The 18884-nt window shown below is 63.5% G+C and overlaps 1 protein-coding gene and 1 long non-coding RNA gene across 2 annotated transcripts; one reads left to right on the top strand and one right to left on the bottom strand.

Annotated features, from left to right (window-relative positions):
* Positions 1–11569: 11569 nt before the first annotated feature.
* On the bottom strand, positions 11570–14771 carry GBX2 (gastrulation brain homeobox 2). The gene is made up of 2 exons (XM_002723237.5): positions 13678–14771; positions 11570–12802 (listed from the first exon to the last, which is right to left on the bottom strand). The coding sequence occupies exons 1-2, from the start codon at positions 14186–14188 to the stop codon at positions 12279–12281; spliced, it is 1035 nt and encodes a 344-aa protein (XP_002723283.1). The 5' UTR covers positions 14189–14771; the 3' UTR covers positions 11570–12278.
* LOC138848906 (uncharacterized) lies at positions 13786–16383 on the top strand. Its single transcript, XR_011387047.1, has 3 exons — positions 13786–13898; positions 15375–15526; positions 15658–16383. It is a non-coding gene; the product is annotated as an uncharacterized lncRNA (long non-coding RNA).
* Positions 16384–18884: the final 2501 nt, after the last annotated feature.

Genomic DNA, 18884 nt, shown 5'->3' with positions numbered 1-18884 from the left:
CTCACTGTCTGTCTCTCTTTGTCTCTCTCACTCTTTCAAAATAAATAAATCTTTTGAATAAGAGAAATCTCAATTTTTTTATTGTAAGGTGAGAAGTTGAAAAGGTTGTGGTTCTTTTACTTGTTAGACTGCAGATTTGGTGACGTATTAAGCCTTTTGTTGTGATGTAAATTTGAAATATGTTCTCTCAAAAACTAAAAAAAGAGAGGGGGAAGGGGAGGGGGAGGAAACAGCATTACATTCTTAGCACTGTATCTACAGGGGCCTGCTCTGTGGTGCAGCCGGTTGGGCCTCCACTGTGATGCCGGCATCCCATACGGGCGCTGGTTCGAATTCTGGCTGCTCCACTTCCCTTCCAGCTCCCTGCTGTGGCCTGGGAAAGCAGCAGAAGATGGACCAAGTGCCTGGGTCCCTGCACCCACGTGGGAGACCCGGAAGAAGCTCCTGGCTCCTGGCTTTGACCTGGCCCAGCTCTGGGAATTATATCTACGAACTACACTGAATCTGTTAAAAACTAATTAAAAAGGTAAGACTTTTTTAAAAAAAAGAACATTTAAAACAACCACAACAAAGAAAAGGAAGTAAGTCTGGTGCATCGTAAATATTAACACTTGACGCTGAAATAGTTCGATCATCTTTTCAGGCAAAGCAACTCTGCTTCATTGTATTCCGAACTCAGGAATCCCATCGGCTGTGTGAAGCAGGGATAGGCCTGGCCTGATGGCGGCCTATTTGCCTGACTCCAGGTTACCTCCCGCAGTGCTCGGAGCTACCCCTTTCAGAAAACGAGCCCCTGGCGGCCTGGGAAAGCCACGGAGGGGGCCGATCAGACACTGGCTTAGCAGCACACACGGCGCTCGTTCCATGCTCCCTGTTGGTTTTCTTCCAGTCGTGTACTGGGGCGGGCATTGAGTCACAGTAGGTTATGCTTGGGATACGGGCATCCAGTGCCCAGGGCCCCTCTGAGTCCTGGCTGCTCCCCTTCCCGCCCAGCTCCCTGCTGTGGCCTGGGGAGCAGTGGATGAGGGGTCAAGTGCTTGGGCCCCTGCACCCGTGTGGGAGACCCGAATGGAGTTCCTGGCTCCTGGCCACAGCCTGGCCCAGCGTAGCTGTTGTGTCTCCCTCTCTCCCTCTCTCTCCCTCTCTCTCTCTCTCTCCCTCTCTCTCCCTCTCCCTCTCTCTCCCTCTCTCTCCCTCTCTCTCTCCCTCTCCCTCTCTCTCTCCCTCTCTCCCTCTCTCTCCCTCTCTCTCCCTCTCTCTCTCTCTCCCTCTCTCTCTCCCTCTCCCTTTCTCTCTCCCTCTCTCCCTCTCTCTCTCCCTCTCCCTCTCTCTCTCCCTCTCTCCCTCTCTCTCCCTCTCTCCCTCCCTCTCTCCCTCTCTTTCTCCCTCTCTCCCTCCCTCTCTCCCTCTCTTTCTCCCTCTCTCTCTCTCTCTCCCTCTCTCTCTCTCTCTATCCCTCCCACTCTCCCTTTCTGTGTTGCTCTGCCTTTCAAATAAATCTTTTTTTAAAAAGTCCTTCTCCCTAGAAAGTGTAGTTTATATAGAAAAGTAAACGTGTTCCCCCAGCAAAATGGTCTTCGTTATTCTCAGCTACGGGGTTTTACCTTGGGCCTTTGCCCTCGGCTGGCTAGTGTGAGGGCGATTCGGGAGTGTGGTTTCTTCCTGTTTTCCCATGGAGCGCTCGTCCACTGAGCCCTGCCACGAGTCTCCTCTCCGTGTGTGCATGGGGCACGTGCCCGGGCTCCCCCTCTGCTCAGCTGCCCACACTGCAGTCCCTCAGGCTCCGCCCCTTTCAGAGACACCCCGCCCCCCGCATTGTCCCTGACTCTCCCTAACTCTTCAGAGCTCCTGGTCTGAGCCTAGGAGAGGAGCACCCCAGTCTCGCAGTGGGACTGCGGGTGACTGACACGCGGGCTCTTCCCAGCCGTAGGCAGGGGCCTCTCCATCGGCCTCGTCCGTGACCCGGCTTCTTTTCTGTTTTTGTTGTTTTAAACGTACCTTCCACGAAGAGGCTCTCTCTCCCCGCCCTCGCCACCCCTTGCCCCTTGTATTTATTTTTCTTGTCGTACTGCTTTGGTTAGGCCCGGTAATTACCGTGCTGAATAAAAGCAGTAAAACTGGTTTTCCTCTTTCTGTTTTTTAACAAAGATTTTAATCATTTAAAAAAGAATGAAAGAGGGGGGAGGTAGGGAGAGAAAAAGAGAGGAGAGAGAGAGAGAGAGAGAGAGAGATTTCATACACTGGTTCACTCCCCAAGTGGCTGCAAAGCCAGGAGCCGGAAGCTCCATCCGGAGCCACCACCCACTGCTTTCCCAGGTGCAGCAGGAGGGAGGAGCAGCCTGGACTCCAACAGGAACCCCGATGCGGGATGCAGGATGCGGGATGCGGGATGCGGGATGCCGGTGATGCGGTGATGCGGGTGGCCTAACCTCACTGCGCCACAATGCCCCCCCCCCCACGCTGAGGCTTACTGCTACCGCGTAAGAGAGCTTCTGCCCCGCCCCCCAGCATAGATCTCGGTCTCTCTTGGCCGTGCCGCCTGGCTCAGCCTGGTTGCTGCAGCAGGGCCTCCTCTGACCACGGTCATGGCCGGGGGCGGGGGAGCTGCACATTTCTGGTGCTTCACCTTGGTTTTAACTTACGGCTCCTTGAGTCTGAGCAATTTTACATGATTTTTAGCAAATAAAAAAAATACACACCTCTGCTTTAATGCTCCCCATGCCTTTCTATGTTGTTTGAAATAAAATCCAAAATTCTTCCCAGTGCCGCCCAGCCTCGCGTGGTCAGGGGCCAGCCGCCTCTGTCAGCCCACGGCCCCACGTCACCTGCCCCTGGCCAGCTACCTGTCCGTCACGCCGACTCAGTGCCCTGCCTGGGCCTGGGCGGCTCTTCTCCGAGGTCCTGTGTGCTCGCTCCCTTCTCTCTGCCAGGCGGGTGCCCAACAGCCACCTCCCACCCACAGCAGCCCCCGGCCCTGCCGCCCCGCTCTGCCTTGCTCCTTCCCCGGGACTTGTCTCCGAGCCAGCGAGCCAGTGGCACTTGTTGACACGCCGCGTGTCGTGTCGGTGTGCTCACCCCACGGTGTGCAGCTCCATCCCCAAGATGGCGAGTCGCCAGTGCCCCAGGCTGTCTGCAGCGCCAAGGGACAGGGGCTGTTGCCACCTCTTGGGACACCCACACCCCATATCAGAGAGCTGGATTCGAGTCTCGCCTTCGCTTCTGATCCAGCTTCCTACTAGCACGTCCCCGTGGGGGCAGCAGTGACGGCTCTGGTCCTTGGGAGGCCCAGATGGAGTTCTGGGTTCCCGGCTTTAGCATGGCTCAGCCCGGTTATTGGGAGCCATTTAGGGAGTGAACCGGTAGATGGAAGATCCCCCACCCCCACCCCGGCTCTCGCTCTCTCTCTTGTTGCTGCACTTTTCATATAAATAAACAAAAAAGCTTTAAACATTCGCTTGCCTTTCACATGCTTGGACTGCCCATCCTTTCCCTCTCCTGGGCTTCTTCCCGTCTACTCCAGCTCTCCACGTGGACGCGCGGTGACGCCATCAGCACCCTGCTCCATGTGCGCAGTTCATAGCGCCCCCCCCACCGGCGGATAATCGCCCGCTAATCCTCTTGTGCGGGTGCTGGAGGCTCCCTTTGATTCGCTGCGCTCTTTAATCCATCCGTAACCGATCCGAGCAGGGTGGGAGGTGAGCCTCTGTCCTGCCTGTCCCCCAATTAGCCGCTTTTCCCCAGTCCGCGGGATGCACAATCCCTCCTCTTCCCGCGCCTCTGGAGCTTTCTCAGGCACAGGCTGATGTTCGGACGGTCTAGGGTCTCCTGTGAGCGGTCTAGGGTCTCCTGTGAGCGAGGTGATCTGTCCATCACGTGAGGAAGGTCATCTTACAAGCACAGCCCTGCTGCCCGCCTGCGTGGGGCTCAACGCGAGGTCTGCCCGGGTCCAGCTGTGTGGCCTGCACCAGTGCTAATTCTTCTGTGCCTTGGCCAACCACCGGTGGCCATAATTCAACAGCCCCAAGCCTCTGTGTCCCCGCAAGTTCCTACGTATCCACGCGGCACCCACCTCCGGGGTCGTGGGGGGGTCCCCTTACTTAGTTCCTCGTGAGTGCCAGCGGCTTGCAGGATGCCGCGTCCACCTGCTAGTGCCTTCCGGTGAGCTTCAGAACCATCTGGTCAGGTTTCAGAGCTAAGCCGGCTGGGCCTGTGCTGGGGACTGAGCTGGGGGGTGGGGGTCGAGGAATGCAGGAGGGGTAGCCCCTCACAGCCCCCTCTCCCCCCAGGGCTCCAGGGCCTTCCATGGTTTCCACAGCACTGGGCAGGGACAGCAGGGCATAGCCCAGCCTGCCAGGGTCTGACCCAGGGCTGTGTGGGGTTAGGGGTTCATCTCCCCCCATCAGCCTGTCCAGACCCAGAGGGCCAGGCCTAGGAAAAACCACGCCAGTGCGCCAGTTTCCAGGGTGCATCGTCTCAGTCCTCCGGCGAAGCCGCCCAAGTGCCAGGATGCTGGCAGCACCGGCTGCACCTGCTGAATCCCTCGGAAGCTGTGGCTTCAGACCTCACCAAGGACGTGGCCAAATGACTCCCAATTAGCCCCGCGCCCCTCAGTCCCCACGGCTGTCAGGTGGCTGCGGCTGGGTGGCGTGGGGTGGAAGGAGTGTTATTATCTGCTAATTATTATTATGATCTACCCCCGCTGTCACTCCTGCATCCTGGAGAACATTCCAAAGCCCAGGTGGAGACAGGGCCGGCTCAGCCACCTCTAGGGCTCCAGAGCTCGGGGCTGCCAGGATGGACCACCAGGAAGGCCTTCGGGCCCCCTCGGCACTGGAGGGGCTGAGACCTTCAGCCAAATAACAACGTCCTCTCCTTGGCCAGCCCTGAGGAAGTGCCCTGCACCCCTCGTGCGGTGGCCAGAGAGCAGCTGCGTGGCCGCCACCCTCTTGGGAACCCCGGCACCACTGCGGCGCCCCGGCTCGTGCTGGCTGCCGAGCGGCCCTTGGCCAGGGTGGGAGGCACACGGGAACGCCTGCCTTTGCAGACATGGCCTTGCAGAGGGAGGCCGGAGGAGTCAGCGGACTTAGCCATCGCTTGGCGAGAAAAGTCTGTAAATCCCCGATTAACAATTTCTCAGTTAAAGATGGGCAGCCATCCTTCTGGACAACGTATGGCTTTCAAAATGCTGAAATGGGAACATCACTGGGGAAAGACTTGCCACCACGGTCACGGAAGACGGAAATTCCCTTCCAAGTTACTGATGAACACATTTAAAATGACCCCTAGCCAAGGTCAGACGTGGCCGTCACGTGCCCAAAAGGGCCGCCTTGGTAACCCAAGTGCTCCAAATGATCGCTTTAAGGTCAGCATCCAGACCGGGTGGCACAGGGCCCCGTGTTCCCGGAAAAGCAGTTGAGTCGTCTGGCTGCTGTGCACACAGCTCAGAGATGTTTCCCCCAGGGAGGGCGACGACGCGGGGCTTAAATTCTTGTCTTCGTTTCTACAAGGCCTGGGTCCCCGCCAGCCGTCTGAACGGTCCCACCCGGCACCTCCTCCGCAGGCAGAGACAGGAGCCTGCGCAGAGGAGGCCCTGTGCCAATGGCAGGGACGGCCAGGCCAGCCGGCAAGACTTCTCTGGGCTGCTCAGGACTTGCACGACGAGGCCGCCCCAGCCAGGCATGGTGCTAAGGGCTTGCACAGTACAGAGCTCACTTCCTCCACAGCACCCCTGCCCCAAGGACCCCAACTCTAGGTCAGGATCTCGAAGCAGGTGCCATTTCGTTTAAGGAGGGCTGGGCTGAGGTGGTCTGCAGGGTCGAGGAGATGAGCAGGAGCATCCAACAGGGGCTCTGTCACCGGTCCACAGGGCCGTCCCTGCCCACCCCCTCCTCCCCGAACCTCAGGTCTCTGGGAAGGAACTGAAAGCTGTTTGCCAGCTGGATGCGGGGAGGTGGGGGTGCTGATTCGGACCACCTCCATGAGGAGAGCATTGAATGATGTGGCCAGACCTGGGCTGAGCAGGTGGCCGGGCTCCCTCTGCAGAACCGGAAGTCCACACACGGCAAACCCCAAGACCAAAGACCTGCACGGGAACTGCCGCTGAGCCCTGGCTTCTGTTCAGCCGTGGGACCCAAGACAGAAGGCAGTGGCCAGCGTGGACAGGCACTGGCTGTGTGCCCAGCTCTGCGGAGCATCAGCCCAATGGGTGCTGATGGGGAAACTGAGGCTCAGGCAGGCACTCATGGGGTCTGCGTTATCACACGCCCCGTCTCCAGCCTCTCCCGGAACCACCACGTCTTGGGGAGCCACCGTTCAGAGGCTGGTGGGGTCTGAGTGAGCTTAGCTAAGCGGGAGGACGCCGAGTGATGGGCGCCCTCGCCGCATTTGAGGGGAAGATGAGGGCTGTGCCAGGAAGAGAAGGAACAGACCATGCGAAACAAGGAGCAAGCATCTCAGTGTGCTCCTGCCCACCCCACCTGTGTCAGCCACCCAGGGTCTCGGGCTCTGGCTCCTGGCCCCTGACCCTGGGGTAGGACTAGGTGCCCGGGCCTTGGCCTAAGAGCCAAGGCCTGTGCAACCCCTGGGAGCCAGGCTGTGGAGGGGTCCAGGCCTGTCCAGCCACCAGGCGGACCCTGCCCAAAGCCCCGCCCCTTCTCACAGCCACAGGTGCAGCAGGGAAGCCTCAGGCTTGGCTCCCCTGCTGCTGTGAGACCCCCGTGGGCTGAAGTGCTGGGTACAGGGCCGCCCTTTTCCGCGTCTAGGGGCCATGATCACCCAGTTGCGGGGTGCACAGGTGCGTGGGAAGCTGTGGGCTGAACCAGCCTGCTGGGTTCCGACGACCCGGACGGCACCCACATCTGCTGGCGGGCAGCGGGATGGGGCTGCCCCTCCCCCTTCCCTTCCCGAGCCGGGCTTTTGTTATTCAGAGTTCCCTTCCTGGGGTCAAGCGGCCACTTGGAGACCCCCATGGCGCTCAGCTCAGCGCCGGTCCCTCTCTGGGCCAGGTGCCTCCGCGGAAGTGGGGTCGGGGGCAGGCAGAGAGGGGACAAGGAGGGGCCCGCAGCCCCGGGGGCCTGCCTGCCTGCCGGCGGGCGGGCTTAATAGGATCAGGTCGGTGTAATCCCATCTCAGCCATTGTCACTCGGGCGGCCGGGCTCTTTAAGAGGACGCGCGGCCACACCAGAGCGAGCGGCACCACAAAGGCCGCGGGGGCTCCAGTGGCGGGAAGGGCAGAAGTGAAGGCCTTGGGGGTGGGCGCTCGGCGCAACCCCGCGTCCCGGGCCTGCCCCGGGCGCCCTCGGGCCTGGGCGCGCCCTCGCGGCGGGGCCCTCGGTTTGGGGCTCAAGCCCGGAGCGAGGTCCCGCGCCCCTGACGGCCTCCACCTCTGTCCCGCTTGGCCCGCGGGGCGCACGACGGCTCGGGCAGCGCCTGTGGCTCCTGGCGGTGGCGCGGCTGGGTCGTGCGCGGGTTCCAGGCAGGGGATGGAGGGACCCGGAGCACCCCAGAGGCCATTCCCATCCAGGGAGAGCTCAAAGACCCCCCCCCCCACCACCGCGGGGAGAGGGACGACCTGTCACCCGAGACCGGAAAGGGAGGGGTCCGCGCCGTGGAAGGTGGACCGCGTGCGGGGCCGGGCCCGTGCGCAATGGGGACTGAATGGGGGCAGCTCGCAGGGGCGGGACCCGGGAAGAGAAGGACTTCCGTCGGCGATGGGGTCGCCCTGCCAGGAGGTCCAGAGAGCGGACTGGAGAGCAGGGCCCGCTCGGTTACGCTGGGCGCCTCCAGACCGCATTTCGGGCTCCCCCCACGGGGTGGGACCCCTGGCTCTCCAGGGACGCGGAGAAACCCCGCAAAGCGGGGGTGGCGGGAGAGGGGAACCCACGGCCACACGCGTTGGGACGCGCACAAGGACTGCACGCTCGCTCCCACCGCTGCTCGCCGGGCCTTGGGTCCGAGCTGGAGTACGCTGGCGGCGTCCACGCTGCGGGCCTGCCCCCACCGCCCCCAGCCCCGCCTGCTCGCGTGCGGGGCCCGCCGTGTCCGCTGAGCCTCTCAGGCCCGGCGCCGACGGGGCCGCTCCGCTGCGCTGCCCTAGACCCGGGCCCAGGTCCTGGTTGAGAAGGCGCTGCTGGACCAGTCCCCGAACCCGGGAGGGCAGCAGCCGGTTCAGGTCTGCCACTTCTCAGCGGTGCAAATAGACAATCAATTTTTATGATGTAATTCATAATTTATGCAGGTTGTCTTCATACATATGGTGTTGCTTTTGTGTGCCGGGGTTTCGGGTGCTTTATTACTCCGACGGTGCGATTTGCATTCATGTTCGCTTACCAGGATCATATTTCTCCTGTTTATACCATAAGGGCCCAAAATGAAGATTGATGCTGCTTCCTTTAGTCCAGGCCATCCCTATAGACCCTGGGCTGCGGCTACCCCCCCATACCAGAGCTCCGCTACCCCCGAACCTGTGCCCCAGCTTGGGGGGGTGGAGGTGGGAGCAGGCCACCTGCTCTGGCTGTGCCCTCGAGCAGGTCTCCAGGGACAGGAATAGGCAGTGGTGCACCGGATGGTGGAAGCCCCAGGCAGGCAGGCAGGAGGACAGGGCGGCCATGGAGGCCAATGCTGCTGCCAGCACTGCCCATTGGGCCACCCCGCCCAGTGGTGACAGCCCAGCAACAAAACTGGGATGGTCACCCTCCTGGAAGTGGCGAAGCCAGCATCTCTCTCCTGCTTTCTGGGCAGCCAGGGCTGAGCCCTGCTGGGGACAGGTCCGGGCTGGAGGAACAGCCTTGGGAGAGGCTCTGTGAAGGGTTCACCAGACGGGGCTGAAATGATTAAGCCAATTAAGCCCAAGCAAACAGAGAGGAGCCAGTGGGGCGCTGACCCCCTGAGAGGGGCATTCTGCCATGCGGACACTTGTGCCAGGATCCGAGGGCTGGAGGCCCAGTGGGCAGGCACCCACGCAGTCAGGATGGCTCTGTGGGGGCAAATGCAGGCCCCGTAGGGTCTGGAAGGGCCTCACCTTCCACCCGTGCAGCTGAAGGGAACCCTGTAAACAAGCACCCGCCCAGGGATGGTGGAGCGGACGCTGGCGGCAGGGCCGGCACCGCCCCGGAGTCCCACGGAGGCTAGGGTTGGGGAAGGCCCCAGCACAGGCGGCCCAGGCCACTCTGGGGGTCCTCTCGCCCCCCGTCAGGAGCTGGAAGAGGAGGCTGCTCCGACCGGGGACCAACTCAGACTCCCTGCCCGGAGACAGCGGAGTCATGGCTTCGGGTTTTCCAAGTTCCCTCCGTCTCCAAAGGGGTTGGGGGCACCCGGCTCCCGGGGGGGGGGAGCCACGGCAGGGGGGGTCGCGGGGTCTGGCGACTGCCCCGAGCCCCCGACCTTGTTCCTCCGCCTGGGCAGCCGAGGCAGGGCTCTGGCAGCCCCCAAGCGTCCCGGTGGCACCGCCAGGGGCACAGGTCCATGGTGCTCTTGAGCCGTAATTATTTGATCTGCAGATGTAAGTGGGATTTATTGTTACAACAAATATAGTGATGTCAAAACCCAGCCTTGGATTAAAGCCGGCAGCCAGAGGGGAAGTGTATTAATTTCCAGCAGCATCTCGGGCCACAGCCTATTAGAACAAGCTATTCCTCAGGACCCCCCCATCAGAATTAATCATTGGGAGTTAATTTGAAGCTCAGACAAGTTGCTGTTAATTTAGTGCAGGGAGGACGGGATGGGATAAAAAGCTGAGGTGCTGGCCGAGCCTCGTGGGTCTCATTAATCAGCCAGCTGAGACGGCCTGGCTTGATTACAATTTGCAAAAAAATTCATTAGGGCCCGGGCGATTGACAATTTTTCTCTCTGCCTGTGATGTGACTCATTAGGCAGCCAAATGAAAGCGGTGATGATGGCCATGATGACAGCGGCCATCAAACGCCGCTTGTTTATCTTCCTCCCCTGCCTGTCTCCCGGGCCTCGGCCTTCGCCACGGGGCGCCCGGGCGCCCAGGGACTGCGAGGGCCGGCGGGGCCGCAGTGTCTGCGGGGCTCTGGGCGCTCCCTGGGGGCGAGGGCCAGGCGGCTGGGGAGGGCCGGGGAGCCCGGGCCTGGGGCTGCCCGCGCAAGCCGCCTCTCCTTCCCCGGGGAGCTCGGCTTTCCCTCGGGTGTGCCCCCCATCCTTGCCGGGGGCTCCGGAGAAGGCGGAGGAATGCTGCTCCTGTTGTGGCGGAGGGGCGTTCGGGACCCCCGATGCGCAGGGTCCCTCCCCGAGACGCGGAGCGCGTAGGGAGGCCGCAGCTCCCCTGGCCCCACCGCCGGACTCTGGGCCACCAACCACAGGTCCGCCCGAGGGCACAGCGGCCCCGTGTGAGTGTTGAGGGCGGGCGATCGGCGTCCCCCGCGGCCCTCGAATGCCGCGGCCACCGCGTGTGGCCAGTGGGGACGTGCCCCGGGCAGGCGGCGTGTGCCCATCCTGGCGCGCTCCGGGGGTCGGTATCCAAGGGGCTCGCGGCCCAGCGCGACCTGCGTGCAGCCACTTCCCCCACCCCTCCCGGCCGCGGACGTCCCCAGAGCAGCCGCCGCCTCCGGTTTGTTGCGCTCAAAACCCAGCCTGGCCGTTTCCCGCCCCTGGCCACGGTCACTCCCGGCCTTCGCGCTGCCCCTGAAGTTCGGGCCGCGGCCTCGGGACCCAGGTCCGCCGGCCGCGAGGAGGGGACAAGTTATGTCACTGCTAGCCCTGGCCCACGGCCATCGTTTCCCCTTCTGGGGCCGAGCCCTGCGCGTAAGGGCCACGCGCGGGGCCTTCGTCGCGGCCCCCCACCTCCCCTGCCTCCATTCGGGAGGCTGAGCAGGCGAAGCCCCCGGCTCCTCGCGAGGCTGGCTTTGGTGGGTGCAAGCGATCCGGCCCCGCGCTCACCCGCTCCACGCCCCGGGGACACCCGGGGCCTGGCCGCTCGCATCTGGGAAAGCAGCGGGCGGGGCCAGGGGTCCCGGAGGCGTGGGCTTGGGGCCCCAGCACGTCCCTCCCGCGCCCCGTTGGCCGCCTCACTAGGGCAGGGAGGAGCCCGGCGCGCAGGGCCCTGGGCCGCGACACCCAGTCGCCCGCACGCCTCTCGCCTTGCGTCTTTGTGGCGCTGACCACCCCGGCGCCCTTGGGGTGGGGCGGTGGTCGAGGCCCGCCCCCTCCGCCCCCGCCCGCGCTCACCGCCCACCGCCCACCTCCATCGCCGGGAAAGCCCAGCTCTGCTGGCCGGGTTTCTGCGGCGGTGCTGCCGGAAGACGAGGCCGGGACCCTGATGGATGCAGCCCGTGCCCTGCGGGAGAAGCCACGCCGCGGCTTTTCGGGTCTGGGCTGTGGGCGCAGAGGTGCGCTTCCTGCCTGGCTGCGGTCGATCTAGGGCCCCAGGAGTTTGTGCGGAGCTCCCCGGGTGCCCGCACTGGCCACCGCTCCTCCGGCCGGCCGAGGCCGGGCAGCCTTCTGGCCTTGGATGGGGGCGCCGGAGGGGGGCGGGTTGCATCTCTGAGAATTCAGTTTTCTTAAATTCCTAACCCCACCGGGACTCTTGCCCATCCAACTTAACCCCAGGCGAGGTGCTTTTCAGCCCAAGACCAGCCAGCCTGGGGTCACCCTGGCAGTGCCCCCCCCCCCACTGGACACACTCCGGAGGCCCAGGGGTTGGTCTGATTGTTTTGTTTTTGTTTTTTGTTTTTGTTTTTTGCTTTCCTCTCTCCTTTTTATTATTCACAAGATCGAGATTGCTTAAATGTCATAACTTAAAGGAAAATAAGCTACATTGAAATAAATTAAACACAGGAGACGGCTGGAGATGGGAAAGGAAGCCAGGCCAAAGCAAAGCAAACTTGCAGGCTGCCACAGCGTCTGCTTCCGTCAACTAAAACTCCAGAACAGAAACAAAAATAAGTGTGACCCGGTGTTCGTTGCGTTCGTGTTTACCTTTGGAAAAGCGGCTGCCAAGGCTGCCGACTCGCGGGCTGTTTGCTTTCTCCGGGAGCGAGAGCGGAGCCCATTCCTGGTCATTTGGTCCCGTGTGACTTTCCAAAATACTGCAGCCGAGATCCGGTCTCTCTAGAGAGCTATGTACAAAGTAGGCTCCTACAATAAATACTGAATGCATCTGCAGGCGTGGCTGGCTTCAGCCCCCCAAAAGCGGTCTGTTTCGTGGGTATATTCTCAATGGGCTGGGCTGTGACACCCAGTGTTGTTTCAAACGCAGCGGAGTCCACCAAGGAGCTGCGGGCGCTGGGCCTCTCCGCGGCTGGCGGCGGGGAGGGCGCTCAGGGCCGGGCCTGCTCCAGCTGCTGGTGCTGGCTCCGAATGGCGAACCTGCTGACGTGGACGGGGATGGGCACGACGATCTTGGGGTTCCGCGAGGGCTCCCCGGTCTTGGAGTTGGCATTGCCCGCCTTCACGCGTTTCCACTTGGCGCGGCGGTTCTGGAACCAGATCTTCACCTGCACCTCGCTGAGTTTGAGGGCGTGGGCGATCTGTGAGCGCTCCGTCAGCGACAGGTACTTCTTGCAGTGAAACTCCTTCTCCAGCTCCAGCAGCTGCTCGCTGGTGAAGGCAGTCCGCCGCCGCCGGTTCTTGCCGGTGGACGTGGTGCCGCCCGCCGCGCCGCCGCTCGCCGGGGGCTCCTCCAGCGCGTGGCCCGCGTCCTCCTCCTTGTGGGCCGCCTGGCCGGTCAGATTGTCATCCGAGCTGTAGTCCACATCGCTCTCCAGTGAGAAGCTCTCCTCCTTGCCCTTCGGGTCGTCTTCCACCTTTGGCTCGTCTTTCCCTTGTCCTCGGACAGCCCCGACTGAAAGCAAAACCAAACGGCGTTTTATGACCGCCCGCACTCCGGCCTTCCTCTCCCTTGCGCGCCTCCGGCTGCGGGTCGCCAGTCCTGGACGTTATCCCGCGGGGATTCCTCGGCCTTGGGTGGGGGTGGGGGTGGGCAGGAGAGCCTGAGAAAGCCCACAGGAGCGCAGGGGACCGCACAGGCCGCGGGGCCATCGCTCAAGGGCCCGCCATGCCATCCGCGCACCCTGCCTGCGCTGGCCACCGAGGGAGCAGCGGGAGGCGGGAGGCCCAAGGGCACGCGTCCCCTTTGTCCCCCGGCGGCGGCGGGCTGGGGACAGAGGGGAAGTTCCTGACCCAGCCGGCGGCTCTTCCCCGGGCCCACGAAGGAAAAATTCCCCGAAGGTGAATTCCATCGCAGCCACGGCGGGGACGCGGGGACGTGCAGGTGCCAGACCGCGAGACAGGTGGTGCTGGCCGGAGAGGTGTTCCCGCAGCCTTGGGGGAAGTTCCCACCGGGCACCCCCGGCACACACGCCCAGGGAAGGGTTCAGCGAGGCCGGGCGCTCCTGGGCACCCGCACCACTGTGAAGAGCAGCTGCCCAGACTCCCCTGAAGGCTGCGTCCGGTGGAGTCGGGCGGCGGGTTCCTCCGCACGCGCCCCTGCAGACATGTGGCGCCCCGCGCAGCCGCTGGCTGGGGGCGCCGAACGCCCCTCAAGAGACCCCCCCTTTCGGTGTGTTTCTACATGCCCGCCGGAGGCCGTGCGGCGCAGCGCGACCCAGCGGGCTCCTCCCGCTCCTCCGGCAGGGGGGCGCGGCCTCGCCCCCCGGACCCCCGCGGGAACCTCGCGCCCGCCCGCCCCCGCCCCGGCTGCGCGCGCCGCCGACTCACCGAGCGACGCCTGCACCGCCTCGGCGGCGGAGAAGGCGAGCAGCGACCCCTCCTTGGACAGGAAGCCTTTGCCGTCCTCGGCGTCGGCTTGCAGCGCCTCCGCTTTGTCGAAGTTGCCGCCGCCCGGCAGCGGCTGCGGCGCGAACTTGCGGGCGGCCGCCGCCTCCTGGTGCTGCGGGGCCGCGGAGAAGCCGCCGGGCAGCGTGGCCATGAGCGTGGAGGTGAGCGCCATGCCCTGCGCCAGGCTGGAGCAGAAGCCGGTGGGCAGGCTGGGGATCTGGTGGTGGGGGTGCGCGGGCGGCAGCGCGGCCTGGGGCAGCGCGGGCGGCGGCGGCGGCGGCGGCAGCACCACCGGCCGGTAAGGCATGAACATGGGGTAGCCGGTGTAGACGAAATGGCCGGGGCTGGGCTGCGGCGGGCTGCCGATCAGCGAGTCTATGCTGAAGGCCGTGCTACTCCCCAGCGGGCGCTGCATCATCATCAGAGACGGCGACGGGAACGCTGCGCTCATAGACGCGCTCGGGAGAGGCCGGCGAGAGGTGCCAAGTGCCCGCGCCGCGCCGCCGCCGCCGGGAAGCCCGCCGGACGCCGGGAGCGCCGGGCCGGGGCCGAGCGGGGCCCGCAGAGCAGACGCGGCCGCGCCCTCAGTCCTGGGCCCGCGGCATGCCCGGAGGGCGCGGGCGGTGCGCCGGGAGAGGCCGTGCGCCCCGGGGTGGAGAGGGCGCGCGGGCCTCGCGCGCTCGCCGGAACCGCCGCCGGCTGCTGGCTCGTCCAAGCCCGCGCGCGTCGCGTCCGCGACCCTCGGCCCCGACTCGCTGCCGGCCGTGCGTCCGTCCCGCCGTCCACCGCCGCCCGCGGGCCGCTGGGGAGCGCGCGAAGCCGGCGCACTCGTCTCGGGCGGGCGCCGCCAGCGCCTTTAAATCGCGCTCCTCTTTCTCATTCACGTTTTGCCTCCTGCCCCGCCGGGCTCGCTGCACGTGGGGCCGTGCGCCGCCGCTGATTGGCTGCGCCGGGAGGAGGCGGGACTCCGCCCGGAGGCTCCGCCCCCTCCACCCGGCCCGCCGCGAGCGGGATGCGGGCGCCACCGTCGGAGAGCGGGGTCTCGGGCTCCCGGGCCGCGCCGAGCAAACTTGGCGGGGGCCGCTGGTACCTCCAAGGCTGCAGCCCTGGGGCCCTGCAGCCTCGCCTAGCCTCCTCGAAAGTCGCCGCGGGCGGCCCGGGGGCCGTGGCCACCTCATGCCTGAGGCCAGCCCTGGCGCTGGGCGCTGCCGCTGCGCTGGGGGTCCCGGCGCGGGGTGGGGAAGGTCCTGGAGTTGGGGGCAGGGCCGTGACCCGCCAGGTCCGCCCCCAGCCCCTTGCCGGCCCGGATCCGGCAGATCCTGTTGGCGGCGGGGAGCCTGGCGGGCGCTCCGGGCGGGGAGCGGTGGCCGCTGGCTCCCGCGTCCCGAGCTGGGCCCTCGCGTGAGCGGTCCCTCCTCTCATTTTTCACATTCTTAATCATCGCACCTATTTGCACACTTTGCCAGCGCGCACCGAAATAACAGCCACGACAATTATGATAATAAAGCGAGTCCTTTATCCGCTCCCTTCCCGGGCAGGAAGGGGGAGTCGCTGCGCCTCCAGCCTGTATAACGTGAGATTATCCTGATGAAAGCTTTATGATGTTTGCTCAAATAAAAGCTGCGTTTTGTAAATAGGCGCTAATTAAGCACGTTGGGCGCGGAGGGAGCGCTCGCCCTGGCGCCGCCGCCGCCCGGGCTCCAGCGCCGGGACGCGAGGGCGCGCGGCTTCCTTGGCCGGCTGCGGGACGGACGCCTCCTTCGGGATACCTCCCCCGCGCTCGACCCCGGTAAAGACGCCAGCCTAGGGGAGAAGGGGTGTGGGGGAGGGGGAGGGGGAGGGAAGCCCTGCTCCCGCCCTCCACCCCCCCCCACCACGGTAAAACAAAAACTTCCAGCCCTTGCGTCCCTTTGGAAACAGAGCCGTTTCGTGGCAAGGACAGACCGTGCCAAGCGCGCCGGCGCGCGCGGGGCTTCCAAGAGCTGCCAGGGCCTCCGCCTCCAGGTCCCGGGTCTCCGTGTCCTTGCCGAACCGCGTCACGGCGAAGACGAGAGGGGGCATTGCTCCGTGGGCCGTGGAAAGTCATCTCGGGCCAAGGAGCCAGCGGCGGGGGAGCTGGGCCATGCCGGGCGTACGGATCACCTACAAGCACGTTTAATTGGGAGATAAAGACAAATCGATGTTTATGAATTTATCGATCTGATTCTTCGAAGCTCTGTCTCCTGCTTTCTCTATCTCTCCCTGTAACCCCGAGACCCCCCCCTCCACGGGGGGGGGGACGTCTTAATCGCCGGTCGCCTCCTCCGCCTGGGGTCTGCCCAGAGACCCCCTACCCCTCCAGCGGGCCCTGGTGGGGAGGGGCGTGGGGCTCCGAGCGAGCTCGCCGGCCTCGCCGCCAGCCGCCCTCCTCCTCCTCGCCGTCGCCCCCTCCCCACCCCACCGTCCCCGGGACAAAGACGTGTGGAGCGCGTTTCCCCACTCCCGGCCGCAGTAATAGATGGCTCGGCAGCAGGCGGCTTGAAAGGAATTCATTAGGACGCGGCCTGCGCTGCCTGCACCGGCTTCACGCCCAGACCCCGGGGTGGCTCAGGTGGTGCGGGGGGCCCTGAATCTCCGCCGGCATCCCCGCGGCGGGAGGCGTCCGCGGGGCCTCGGAGCTCCAAGCCCTCGTTCTCCGCTCACACAAGAAGGGGAAAAGAGAAAGAAAGAGAGAAAAAATATAGTATATATATGTGTGTGTGTATACCGAAGCCCAGGGCAAAAAAGGCTGGGTTCCTGGCGCAAGCAACACTCGCTCTGCTTATGGGATGCGCGCATAAGCAGTCTCCGGGCCTTTCCCTGTGTTTCCAATGCTGGGAGACAGCGCTCGGCCCTCCTCCCTGGGGGTCCCGGCTCCCCTGCCTGCCTCCCCCCCCCCCCCCCCCCCGCCCTGCTGGTTCACCGGCAGAATCCCGGTTCAGGGATTCACTGGATGCCTTTGGTGGTAACTCCAGGTTTCAAGTTCAGCAGCAGGAAGGTGTGGGTCCCGGAATTGCTGCCACACTTGAGATAATTTGAAGACGCGTAAATTGCGGCGGACAAGTATTGACTGCGGGGGTTATGGCGCTCATCTTTTATTAGTGAGCTCAGATAATTCTCATCAGTGCGAATCTTATTTACTAGTGTGCTTTTTCCTCCTCCCCTCCCCGAATGCAATGCTGTCATATTTTCTCACCCAACGCCTAAGTGCTTAGGAAACCACTGCCCGCGTCCTCAAAGGATCCTCAGGTTTCCGCGTGGGTCTCCAGACCCGCAAGGCGTGGGCGCCGCCGAGAACCAGAGTCTACGGTTTTTCCTCGGCCCTCCAAGGAGACTGATGGGTAGCGAGCGACAGGTGCACCGCTCAGGCATTCCTGAATTCACACCTGCTCTGCGGCCAGCTGACTCCGGATGCAGGGTCCTGCGCGGGAAAACCCACGGGCCGGATCCCCGCAAGTTCCCTTTCAGAGCCCCGCCCCTCTCCAGCCGCGGAAGGGGAAGGGCGCACGGAATGAGACCCGGCCCCCGGTTCCAGCCAACTCTCCTTTCCCGGGAAGCGTCCCTTCAGGAGGGCGACAGTCAGCCCCTAGGCGCTGGACTCCGGGGGTGACCAGTAAGTGACCGGATGGCGCCAAGCCACTGGAATCGTGGCTTAGACGTTCAGCCACAGGGACGGCGATTCCGCGGGCCCCACGCATCGGCGTTCATGTGCGGGTGTGTGGAGGCCGAGCGTGCACAACAGAACGCACACGAGTGAGTGAATATTCACACAGCGAACTCGCGTGGGCCTGCTGAGCCGGGACCTCGCGAGCAGGCGCAGAGGACCGTGCGCACTTGGATGTGGCCCGCCAGGGTGGAGGCGGCTGGTGGTCGTGGCGAGGGGGCGGCCTGGGTGCCCCAATCTCGGTGGACGCGGGGAAACCGCTGGCTTCGCGGGCCGGGGCGCAGGCGGCTGGTTGGTTTCTCCGGCAACCGGGTTGTTTTATTTATAGGGATTTGGAGGGCCTGACCACTGGGTCACTGTGGCGGCTCTCGCCCCTGGCAGGAGTTGGGAGATAACTCGGGCTGGGTTTATTTATGGACGGGCAATTGGGATTCACACCCAGCTAACCCGGAGCAGTCCCTCCCTGGCCCAAGACGCACTCACAAAGGGGTGCTTGTGTAAAATTCCCCATCAGACACACCAATTTGCAAGTAGCAGAAAGCATTGAAGCCTCATCTTTTTAAACTGTTTTATTCAGTTTTTTTTTTTTTTTTTTTTTTTAAATCTGAAAGCTCAAAATAGACTCCATGTGGCTCTAAGTGAAGCCAGCCCTTGGCCGGCTTTGAAATAGCTCCTGCAATTATGTAAAAGAGCCATTCACCAACAGGACGGAATTAAAAGGGATCTCGGCCGCTTCCCTTTCATTCCCAGCCTCTCATGTTTGGCCTGTCAAAGCACCTCCAACACGATGTCTTTCTCCAGGACAAAAGGCAGAACAAAAAAAGTCCCCAAACTTGTAAATTGAACGTCAAGGGAACTTTAAACAATTTAAAGCCCATAAATAATGATAAAGGGGCCGGGCGAAAAAGGCAAACCCATTCAATTAATAGAGTTTCCCAAGCAAAGATCAAGTGGTGGATAAAATAAAAGTCCTTGGTCTCATTATTCTGCTCCTTGGCCATGCAGAAAGCGGCACAGGGGGTTATTCTAAAGCGCCCGAAGACGCCGCACTTGGCAGGGCTGCCGGCACAGCCACATTCTTATGGAGAAAGTTTGCTTTTTTGTCCCCACCCTCCAAGTGGTAGAAACAAAACCTCAAACTCGAAACGTGAAGGGGAGGGGCCTTTTCCTTTTTCTTTTTCTTTTGCATTTCCTCCGGGGAGTTGGAACGTGTTTGCCGCCGGCCTGAGGCCAGGAAACGCGACCCCTCACACCTGCGTCGCCTTCCCCACGCCAGCTCGGAGGCGCCCTGGAGCCATAGCCGCGTGGCCCTCGAGACAGACCCTCGTGGGACACGGGGACAGCGCGTGGCGTGGGCTCCTGCGCACCCCGGGAGCCGCCGAGATGGCGGGCGCGGACGGCGCGCCCCAAGAGCGCGCTCGGAGCCGGGGCTCTCCCCACGCGCTGGGCGCCGGGCCGGGCTCTC

This window comes from Oryctolagus cuniculus, chromosome 3, assembly GCF_964237555.1.
Source record: "Oryctolagus cuniculus chromosome 3, mOryCun1.1, whole genome shotgun sequence".
NCBI classification, from domain to species: domain Eukaryota; kingdom Metazoa; phylum Chordata; class Mammalia; order Lagomorpha; family Leporidae; genus Oryctolagus; species Oryctolagus cuniculus.
The sequence above is the reverse complement of the archived record's forward strand: the minus strand, read 5'-3'. Positions and strand labels throughout refer to the sequence as shown.